Source organism: Protobothrops mucrosquamatus, unplaced genomic scaffold (genome assembly GCF_001527695.2).
Source record: "Protobothrops mucrosquamatus isolate PMUCROS unplaced genomic scaffold, P.Mucros_1.0 scaffold2, whole genome shotgun sequence".
NCBI lineage: Eukaryota > Metazoa > Chordata > Lepidosauria > Squamata > Viperidae > Protobothrops > Protobothrops mucrosquamatus.
This window is the reverse complement of record NW_015386389.1, coordinates 3,295,644-3,307,397: the sequence shown is the minus strand read 5'-3', so window position 1 is coordinate 3,307,397 and position 11,754 is coordinate 3,295,644. Positions and strand designations below refer to the sequence as shown.

Below are 11,754 nucleotides of genomic sequence, written 5' to 3'. Positions count from 1 at the left end.
GCCTAGGAGCACAAGAAAGCAAAAGTCCACGGAGAGCAGCAGTAGGAATCAGAGGCCCAAGGAAGGAAATTTTGTGATCCAGAGACAGGGAGAGGAGCTGATTGATGTCGGGTTTTTACAGGGGATATTCAGGCAGGGTTCTAAGGTTATCTTGGGGGGAATCCTGAATGAGGACCAATTCTGGGTTTAGGGTTCAAAGGAAGAGGCTTATGCTCTTCATCTTGGCAAAATATTTCAATTCAATTCAGAATAGAACTGGAAGGGACCTTGAAGGTCTTCTAGTCCAACCCCACCCCGCTCAAGCAGGAGGCCCTACACCATTTCAGACAAGTGGTTGTCTTGTCTCTTTTTGAAAGCCTCCAGTGATGAAGCACCCACAACTTCTGAAGGCAAGCCGTTCGACTGGTTAATTGTTCACACTATTGGGAAGTTTCTCTTTAATTCCAGGTTGATTCTCTCCCTGATTAGTTTCCACCCATTGCTTCTTGTCCTGCCCTCTGGTGCTTTGGAAAATAAGTCGACCCCCCTCCTCTTTGCGGCAGCCCCTCAAATACTGGAACACTGCTATCAGGTCACCCCTCGTCTTTCTTTTCTCTAGACTGGCCATATTCAATTCCTGTAACTCTTCTTCGTACGTTTTAGTCTTCAGGCCTTTAATCATCTTAGTAGCTCTTCTCTGCACTTTTTCCAAAGCCTCAACATCTTTTTTTGTAATGGGGTGACCAAAACTGGATGCAGTATTCCAGGTGTGGCCTTACTAAGGCTTTATAAAGTGGTACTAATACTTCACGTGATTTGGATTCTGTGCCTCTGTTTATACAACCAAGGATTGTAATAGCTTTTTTTGGCTGCTGCTGCCGGACACTGCTGGCTCATATTTATCATATTTGATAAAGTACGGCAGACGCAGACCTGATGAACAAGCTAGCTAAGCCTGGGCTGGAGGTAACGCCTGTCTTCGGACTAGCACTCATCCGGGTTGCCTCGTGGAAAGGGAGTCAGATAGATGAGGTGGGTCTTGAACTCGTCACCTTGTCTCGACATCTTCATGAGCAGAAAGAGGAAATACTTAACACAGGTAGTCCTCGACTTACAAACATTCATTTAGTGACCATTTGAAATTACGACGACAGTGGAAAAAAGGTGACCATAGGGCCATTTTTCACACAAGCACTGCAGCATCCCTGTGGTCACGTGATCGAACCCAGCCACTTGGCAACTGACTCACATTTATGACAATTGCAGTGTCCCAGAGTCATGTTTGCGGCCAAATCAACGGGGAAGCCAGACTCACTTAACAACCGTTTTACAAACTTAACAGCTGTGACAGGAAAGGTCGTAAAGTGGGGCAAAAGCGCCCTTAACAACTGTCTCGCTTAGCCACAAAAAATTGGGGCTCCGTTGTGGACGTACGTCGAGGACTAAGAATAAGAAAATCAGATGGGCTAGCTCAAGGGTAGGCAACCTTGGCTCTTTTATGACTCGTGGACTTCAACTCCCAGAATTCCTGAGCCAGCATGGCTCAGCTTGGAAACCTCTCCCTTTCCCCTCAGCATGGCTGGCTCAGGAATTCTGGGAGTTGAAGTCCACGAGTCATAAAAGAGCCAAGGCTGCCTACCTCTGGGCTAGCTAATACCTCATACATGAAATGAAACTGAAAACCATCTTGGAGGAATGAGGAAGTGGATGCAATAGAAACTGAAATCTAAAAAAATAAAATAAAATACTGGTCTGGGAACCTGGCTTGGTAGTAGTATGTCTGAAGGACATCATGGAGTAATAACTCTCAAGCTGAGTATGCGTCTGCATTGTGGCTAAATAAAAAAAAAAGACAAGTGCTGCATTTCAAGCCTGCTTAGCAGAAAGATGGTTTCTAAGTATCAATTTATGCTCAGTTGCTAAATCATACATCTAGGTTCCAAAAAGAGGGCTAAGCGTGAACACGGAGCTCTTCCTTTGGTTAAGTCTTGAGAAAGAAATACTGTAACTGTATCTTTATGGACTTTTTCCTGGGTGGAATTTAAAATCTATGTTTGGCAAATAAAGCCCACTTAACTTGCCTTAGGAGTATGCAGCACTCCAGGTAAAGCCTCCCACATGTGCTTCAGCGGGTGTAGGAGCATAAATGTGATGTCTCTCCCACACTTTTCCTCAGAACAGACGGCTGCCTTCCGTGGCAGCTGCCTTCCGTGGATTTGAACTGTTATTTGGATTTTTTTTTACCCAGATTGATTTTTGTGATAGGTTTTATGGTATTATTAAACTTGCCACGATACTTGAGCGTGTTCCAATACGGGCATCTTCGTAGTGATTCTGGTTATAAAGCAATAGAGATTCCCAGCAAAGGACTCAGCTCTTGAAGCTGTTGCAGAGAGGATCTATAAGAAAATAAGAGAGAGAGGAGACAGCTGCAAGGAATGGCAATAAAAAGCAGTGTTTGGAGTTTATTCCCTCGATTATAGTTCCAGTGAGTAATTTATGGAGAAGACATGGTGTACACTCTCAATTGGAATGGCACATTCTGAATTTGGGCAATTTAAGTGCACACTGTTTAACTGTTTTTGCACGGTCTTACACATGTACACACATGTTGGATATTTCGTCTAACCGCCAACCTTTTCTTGCCTGTAAAGATTTCCAAATGTTCCTCCTTGGCCTTCTTTACAAAACAAGAAGTCTTGCTTTAAACTTACTCAGACGGAAAAAGAAGTAGCTGTAACCCCTTCCAGCTCTGAGCTTCTAGATATCATGCTGAGGAATCGCAATAGCACTTAGACTGACTGGATATACCGCTTCACAGTGCTTCACAATCCCCTCTAAGCAGTTTTACAGAGTCAGCTTATTGCCCCCAACGATCTGGGTCCTCATTTTACCGACTTCGGAAGGAGGGGAGGTTGAGTCAACCTTGAGCCGGTGAAAATCGAACTGCTGGCTGTGGGCAGAATTAGTCTGCAATAGTGCATTCTAACCACTGCACCACCACGGTTCTTTGGCATTCGACATGCAGCCATGGAGCATCGGTGGAGGAGCTGCCACCATAGAATAAACCCTGTTGGGGACATCTCTGTTGCATTTCTAGCCCTAAAGTCTGATTTGCTGTCACTGCCACTGATATATTGTTATAAACTACAGTGAAGATCTAGAAAGGGCCTTAATAAGTTCCGTGCACCTCCCTGCCCAAAAGCACATGACTAAAAGCAAATAGAAAAAGAGAGAGTAACTAAATATTCTCCTCTTTTATATGGAGAACTCCAGACAGAGAGAGATCCTGTTTTGAAGTTTCCATTTTGAGTGGTTGAGAGAACTTTTGAGTCTGCTTTGATTCCGACACATTTTCAGAGTCTTCAAACCAGCTCCATCTAGACTGAGGTCCTTCCAAATCCAACGGGCCCCTCTTGCTTCCCAAAACATTGTTTTTCACAAATCATTGAAAGTAGAGATAAAGAATTCTTTAGTCACATCTCAGATACTTGTGGTAGAATTCCATGGCTACCAAACCACAATTATTTAGTTGTTATTTTCTAGAAATCTTTTTCCAAACACTTTTGTTTTTCACCGTGAAGGGGGCCTTAAAAAAAAGCCAGAATATAGAACTTCTTTAGAAAGCCTGCCATAATAACAATCCTGCTGATTGGGCCAGGAGTTATTAAAACGCAAACCTAAAAATTGTGCAGAGAGCAGTGCATAAAACACAGGTTTGTGCATCAGCTGGATGTGCACGAACATGACAGAAATGTCAGATTTAAAATGATTTCAGGCAGGTGAGGAACAAAAATAAGTAAGAAACTATTTAGTCCTTATTTACCTTTCTCTCCTCCTCCACCTTCACCAGTCAGCTAAATTATGCCAACCACTAATTGCATCATGGAGATTAACAAATTTTTGGCTTCCCGTGTTCCGACTTGTATTGCATTACATAAAACAAGCTTAAGGTCTGTTTCTTTATGGAGCTTTGACAGGTATAAAAATGTTTGCAGGCAGTATGGCTAAGAATATTGTTCTGGAAACGTTTGGCAGAAATCCTGTTCCTCATCTTGAAATTATGATGATTTGCTGCCAAATCTTGAATGTCGATGATTTAAAAGAACGTTTCAGAATCTTAAAAACAATGCTTTATTTTTATCCTTGTTGGGACAGAAGGGGTGTGGTGAGTCGGTGAATCATTCATGCTTCCCCTGTGTTTCTATCCTCGAGCTTACGTGCTTTCTGGTCTGTATCACTTCATCCTTTGTGTGTTTTAAACTTGCACCGTGTTACAACACTGGCATCAGTAACTGCTAAGTTTCTCTCGCTGTCCTCCCCAGCATGTGACTTTCTTTCTGCCCAAGGGATTCACCAATTCCCCAGAACTGTTAGAGCAACAAGGTAGACTAGACCAGGGGTCCCCAATCCCCGGGCTGTGGACCAATACCGGGCCACGGCATGCCAGCAACCGGCCCGTGCAAACAAGCAAAGCCCCATCCGTGGGGTGCAGGCAGCACACAAAACCACACACTCTCCGGTCCGTGGAAAAACATTTCTCCATGAAACCAGTCCCTGGTGCCCAAAAGGTTGGGGACCTCTGGATTAGACTAAGAACACCAACTCCATATAGGTCAGGCATCCGGGTTTTTTTCTGCTGTTGTAGTAACAACAACCACCGTGCAGAATCCAGCAAGTCTCAATGTGCTTCCCAATTCATCTGTGTGTGAATGAGGGAGGGGCTTATCCAAGATGTTTTCTCGGGTTATTTTCTTGGCCCGGGCTCACAGCATGTCTAATTGTCGCTTGGCTTTTCTTCATGTCCTTTAAGGCCATTCCCGCTGCCCTTTACAACAGAGTTCCCCAACAGAGTTCCGGCTTTGTGGACATGGGGGGGAGAGGGGATGGTTCTGCATGAACAGCCGGCAAGTGTGCGTGTGCAGCTCCATTTGCATGAGTGGCATCTGTGTACGCTTGCCACTTACTTAAATGAAGCATGTCCCAGGCGCACTCGCCCGCTGCTTGCTCAAGTGAGGATGCGTGTGCACGCACGGGCGCTCATCAGCCGTTTCCGTGGCCCAGTTGCAAACCCCGCATGGCCCACTAGTGGGCCACAGCCCACAGGTTGGGGACCCCTGCTTTACAAGAACCCAGGCTTGGGAACACTTAGGAAGAATACAGGTATTCCTCTACTTACCACAGTTCATTTAGTGACCATTCAAAGCTACAACAGCACTGAACAAAGGGACTTATGACCGCTTTTCACACTTACGACCGTTGCAGCCTCCCCATGGCCACCTGATTGAAATTCAGACGCTTGGCAGCTGTCTCACGTTTATGACGCTTACGGTGTCCTGGGATCATGTGATCCCCTTTTGCCACTTTCCGACAAGCAAAATCAACAGGGAAGCCAGATTCATTTAACAGCCGTGTTACTCATTTAACAACTGCAGGGATTCATTTATCAAACTGTAGCAAGGAAACTAAAAAGCAGAGACATCACCCTGCCAACAAAAGTATGTATAGCCAAGGCCATGGTTTTCCCAGTTGCAATGTATGGCTGTGAAAGTTGGACCATAAGAAAGGCTGAGCACCAAAGAATTGAGGCCTTTGAACTACGGTGCTGGAGAAGACTCCTGCGAGTCCCCTGGACTGCAAGGCAATCAAACCGGTCAGTCCTAGAGGAGATCAACCCTGACTGCTCTTTAGAAGGCCAGATCCTGAAGTTGAAACTCAAATATCTTGGCCACCTAATGAGAAGGAAGGACTCACTGGAGAAGAGCCTAATGCTGGGAAAGATTGAGGGCAAGAGAAGAAGGGGACGACAGAGAATGAGGTGGCTGGATAGAATCACTGAAGCAGTAGGCGTGAGCTTAAATGGACTCCAGAAGATGGTAGAGGACAGGAAGACCTGGAGGAACATTGTCCATGGGGTCGCGATGGGTCGGACACAAAAAGATACGTAAGAACACATGGCTTGTTATCATCCTCTGAGGATGGTTTTAGAGAAAGCTTAGCTGTGTAAGGCCTAGTTCAGGGGTCTTCAAACTTGGCAACTTTAAGACTGTGGACTTCAACTCCCAGAATTCCTCAGCCAGCCAGGGAGTTGAAGTCCACAAGTCTTAAAGTTGCCAAGTTTGAAGGCCCCTGGCCTAGCTTGTGATGGCAGCCCGTTTTCTCTATCAAAATAATTATACCTCATCATCCTTGCCTTAAGGGGCATGGAGCTTCCCTCCTTCTCTGTCCTTAAGCAGAGTGAGGGCTGTGCTTTCTCGAAGGATAACTCAAACTCTTTTGGCCTCAGGGCGTAGCAAGAACTGTAGGCTTGACGCCAACGTAGACCCTCTCTATGGAAATGCAAACGTATGTGATTTTGAGCCTAAGGCTGTCAAATATAGAAGCTTGTAACTAAAGGAAGTCTCCGATTTGGATTGAAAATTGCTAGTTTTTAAGCAACCTCCTTTTTTTAAAAAAAAAAAATTGATCAAGGACGATGGAATTTTGAAGGTGGGATCTCTGTCAACTAGCTGCATCGAAGGGTGTCTTCTTCAAAGGAGCAGAAACTGGGTGCCAGAAATTTAATGTTAGCAATTTCCTTCCACAAAATGCAGTCCAGTTCATTTAACTACTCAAACGGGAGGAGGAGGAGGAGGCTGTGGCAATAAGGGCGGTGGCTGGGAAACAGATATTTTTAGCACAAAGGGGATTTGGACGCCTTTAGAAATCCACTGTCCTCTTCCTTACCTTCATTCAGTTTGCCAAGCTTGATCGGTTTGGGCATTTTTTTTTCCCGTCTGCATCAGCTGCCTCCAATTTACCTGTGTGTCAACATCACTCAGGGCAACAGCGCCTTATCCAGAGCAGGATAATGCCTGTATTATTCTGCTGAATTGGATTTCTTGGCCTTTGATCCTGTCATCTGGGCAGTTGTTGCTGGAGCCAACTTAACTAACAGCCTTGGGAAGGTCCCGAGTTAGTGAAGAGAAGAATAGGCCTGCTGCTGACAGTTTCATCTCGTTTGGCCGATGTTCAGAAATGGGGCTTTTTAGCAGGATCTGTTAAGTTGCTGTAAGTTGCTCATTCTACAACAACATTTAGAAAAAGCCACTAAGAGGTTGGACTAGGGCCAGGGAGTCCCAGTTCAAGACCACTTTAAGCCATGAGGCAAAATAATAATAATAATAATAAGAAGAAGAAGAAGAAGAAGAAGAAGAAGAAGAAGAAGAAGAAGAAGAAGAAGAAGGAAGAAGGAAGAAGAAGAAGAAGAAGAAGAAGAAGAAGAAGAAGAAGAAGAAGAAGAAGAAGAAGAAGAAGAAGAAGAAGAAGAAGAAGAAGAAGAAGAAGAAGAAGAAGAAGAAGTAGTAGTAGTAGTAGTAGTAGTAGTAGTAGTAGTAGTAGTAGTAGAAGTCTGGATAGTGGAGGTGGCAGTGCCTGGAGACAGCAGAATAGACGAGAAAGAACTGGAGAAGATCACAAAATACAGAGACCTACAAATAGAAATAGAAAGACTGTGGCAAAAGCAAGCAAAGGTAGTACCAATAGTAATAGGCGCCTTGGGTGCAATCCCAAAACAACTGGAGCACCACTTGAACACCATTGGCATTGACAAATTCACTATTAGTCAATTGCAACAGGCGGCCTTACTAGGAACTGCTTCCATCCTGCGACGATATCTGTAATACCATCAAACATCCACATCTGCCTATCCCAGGTCCTGGGTAAGGACTCGATAGGTAGACAAAATGCCAAATCTAGTCTGAACATCTGGCTGACTGTGCGATGATCCATAATAATAATATAACAACAACAATAATAATAATACTAATAATAATAATTCCCTTTTAAGATCCAAAATTGTCTTAACTTTATTTGACCAAGCATCTACCTTTTCACGCATCAAAACTGGAAAATTACTTGATTTGTCTGATAACAAAACAACACAGTTGGAAGGGACCTTGGAGGTCTTCTAGTCCAACCCCCTGCTCAGGCAGGAAACCCTATACTAGTGATGGCGAACCTTTTAGAGACCGAGTGCCCAACTGCAACCCAAAACCCACTTATGCATCATCGAGTGCCGGGTGGGGATGGCCCATTGGGTGGGGATGGCTGCAGTGGTAACGGCAGATTGAATGGGACTAAAAAGTTCAATCAATCAATTCCAACTTTGCAAGATCTTTTTTTTCCCCAAGAGAAGTTGAAATTGACTGATTGATTGAACCTTTTTTTTTTTTTTTTTGCAGATGGCGGCAGAGGCCTAAAGCGAAAAGGTTTTATAAAACCCAGCTGAAGGCCTAGGACTGGGGTGACGGCGCGCGTGCCCACAGAGAGGGCTCTGAGTGCCGCCTCTGGCACCCGTGCCATAGGTTCGCCACCACTGCCCTGTACCATTTCAGACAAATGGCTGTCCAGTCTTTTCTTAAAAACTTCCATGTTGGAGCATTCACAACTTCTGGAGGCAGGTTGTTCCACTGATTAATTCTTCTAACCGTCAAGAAACTTCTCCTTAGTTTCTAGGTTGCTTCTCTCTTTGGTTAGTTTCCATCCATTGCTTCTTGTCCTGGTTTCAGGTGCTTCAGGACCAGCCCCACCCTCAACAGCCAATGACTCTGTGACTTGCCGATAATAGACCAGATTCAGTACATAGTTTGATGCTTGGCTATTCCGAACACTGAAATTCTTCTCCAGTTTCTCTAGCTGGGCAAATAAATGTCGGTTTCTCTCGTTTTCCCTCCTTTTCGATATGTGTGTGCATTGTCAGAGGAAAAACTGAATTGGTAGGTATATATTTTGAGAAGCGGTGTCCTGGATACGGATCAAACATTGAACTAAGGGTGGGAGGAAGAGGTGGAAGGAAAAACAAAGTCTCTTTCAAGATCAAATTGTGGCATGTTGGAACCAGAAACGCAAAACTAGCATCATCCCTTTTGAGCAAATACTTCAGAATAAAAGGAATGTTTATTGTGCAATCCTTTTTTCTTTTTTCTTTTTTTTTAAATTTCAGAAACTTAAGAGAAGCAAGAGATAATGCCGTGACGGAAAAAGAAAGAGCTGTGATAGCTGAAAAAGATGCATTAAGCAAATACGACCAGCTTTTAGAACAGTAAGTACTTTCCTCGTTCCCTGAGCACAGCTTTAAAAAGAGGAAGACTTGTGCCAATAAAAGGAAGGATGGGGATTTCCAAGAATGCGTCTGTCTTAGTACTGCGTATTGTGAACTGTTGCGAAGAACACAACCCGGGCAAATTGCTGTTGCGGAATGAGAGCTAAAAGCAAAATTTCTAATAAATGAATACATGGTAGTGGAACAAACAAACTAACAAACTAAACTGGACTGCAATTTCCATGCTCCCTTGCTGGAACCGTACAGGTTCTAGCTTCGCCCACGAGGAAAAGTCCTGGATGGGCATTGCAGCTGTTGAGTTTTTCCAGGATTGTGCCTGGCCTCCCAGTTGTTTTGCTGCCCACTCTCCGTCTCCCCACATCCTTCAGTCTCCCAGATCTCTGTTCTTGGTGTCCCTCTTCTCTCCTTGCTTCCCGACGGAGAAGGTTATGGTTGCAGCTGTCAGTTTTCCAGGATTGTGCCTGGCCTCCCAGTTGTTTTGCTGCCCACTCTCCGTCTCCCCACATCCTTCAGTCCCCCAGATCTCTGTTCTTGGTGTCCCTCTTCTCTCCTTGCTTCCCGACGGAGAAGGTTATGGTTTCGTTATCCCCATGAAAGCGGTGCTAAAAAGCGGATCCGTGGCGAAGGTTTGGAAGTGCAACAAAGGGGCCCGCTATGAAACAAGCCTTTTTCCTTGGAGAAAGGAGTTGGCAAGGGATGAGGGCTGGTTAATCGTTTTCATGCATGTCATGAGGTTTTCATGGGATTATCAGTGGCAACACAAAAGTGAAGCAACTTCATGCGAGGCTGGTAGCACTGAGTGGATCCATAGAGCCACATGGAAATGTTCTGTTTGTGGAATGTGCGTATGAACACTTGCGCCTAATTTTATACGCTAAAAAAAAAAACCTTTCCCCGAGAGATCATATTTTAAATGTCGGCTTTCTTTTGAGTAGAGAGCAATAAAACAGTGCAGGATCCCAAAAAAAAAATCATGGAGGTTTTTTTTTTTTCAGTCCAAACCCCTGCCCAGCAATTCTCAGATCAGGCTGGACAGATAATTTATTTTTATTTTTATTTTTAAATGTCCAGTAACAAAGCCCCCATGATTCCAGGAGAAAAGCTGTCATGGTCAGGGATTTCTTCCTAATTTCAGGTTTTTTCTCTGTTTCTTTCTCTCTTTCTCTCTTTCTCTCTCTCTCTCTCTCTCTCTCTCTCTCTCTCTCTCTCTCTCTCTCTCTCTCTCTCTCTCTCTCTCTCTCTCTCTCTCTCTCTCTCTCTCTCTCTCTCTCTTTCATTCGCTCTCTCTCTCTATCTCTCTGTCTCTCTCTCTCTTTCTCTAAGTTTCTCTCTTTCTCTTTCTCTCTCTCTCTCTATCTCTCTGTCTCTTTCTCTGTCTGTCTGTCTGTCTGTCTCTCTTTCTCTCTCTCTTTCTCCTCTTTCTCTCTCTCTCTCTTTCTTTCTCTCTCTGTCTCTCTCTCTCTCTTTCTCTAAGTTTCTCTCTTTCTCTTTCTCTTTCTATCTCTCTCTCTCTCTGTCTGTCTGCCTCTCTCTCTCTCTTTCTTTCTCTCTCTTTCTTTCTCTCTGTCTCTCTTTCTCCTTTCTCTCTTTCTTTCTTTCTCTTTCTCTCTCTCTGTCTCTTTCTCTTTCTCTCTCTCTCTTTCTCCTCTCTCTCTCTTTCTCTCTTTCTTTCTCTCTTTCTCTCTGTCTCTCTCTCTTTCTTTCTCCTTTCTCTCTTTCTTTCTCTCTCCCTCTTTCTGTCTCTGTCTCTCTCTTTCTCTCTCTCTCGCTCTCTCCCTCCCTCCCCCCCCCATTGCTTCTTGCCTTCTCCTTGGGCACTGTATCTTGGAGAAAACTACCCCCTCTTCCCTGGGGGCCCTTCAAGGCAAAACTATCTTCCACTGTTTTTCATAGGATTAAGGCTCCAATCCCTTCCCCATCTTTGATAGCTTTATCTGCGCCGATTCCAGGACTGCAATATCCTTCTTGTATCTTGGCACCCAAAATGGCACACAGTACTATACTCCAGGTGTGGTCCAATCAGGGCACTATAGACTGGAAATATCACCTGCCATCATCTTGACATCTACACGTCTAGCCAAGATTGGACGGGCTCTTTCAGCAGCCGTAGCAGATTGTATAGGTGGGTTGGTTTTGGTTTTTTTGTCTGTCGAAATCACTGGCCCAACAGAATCAACGTGAGACGGTGCCATACCCAAAAGATTGAAATAACTCTTGGGATTCTGCCTTAACCGATCGGGTTTACTTCCCACCGTAAAGGCAGTTTGTGAGGTTCCTGTGAAGCTGCTTTTGAGAACCAGCTTCCCAGGGCCACCTAAATGGTCCTCCAGAATAGTGTTTCTTTCAAGGGGTCTTATCCTCTGATATGTTATCATACCTACCACCAAATTAACGTGGAATAAATGTAAGCCAAATGGGTGTGTACTGTGCTCCATTTCTCTCCCTCTCACAAAATGGAGTTAACGTTGATCTGGTAGCTTTTTGATATGTCAACTAGCTTTTCTTTAAAGAAAACACCACAGATCTTTTGCCAAGTTAATTATTGTTCCTTTTTTTTAATCTGTCTTGTCAGTTGTTGCTTGTATCTGGTTTTTTTTTTTTATTGTTGTTGTTGTTATGGAGGATCATCGCACAGTCAGCCAGATGTTCAGACTGGATTTGGCATTTTTGTC

The 11,754-nt window shown here is 44.3% G+C and overlaps 1 protein-coding gene across 1 annotated transcript in view; it reads left to right on the top strand.

Annotated features, from left to right (window-relative positions):
• PIBF1 (progesterone immunomodulatory binding factor 1) overlaps nucleotides 1-11,754 on the top strand; it is a 92,191-nt gene that overhangs the window by 15,677 nt on the left and 64,760 nt on the right. The window contains exon 10 of the mRNA XM_015832342.1: nucleotides 8,963-9,061. Within this exon, the coding sequence (XP_015687828.1) occupies nucleotides 8,963-9,061 (99 nt within the window). The remainder of the gene's footprint in view (nucleotides 1-8,962; nucleotides 9,062-11,754) is intronic.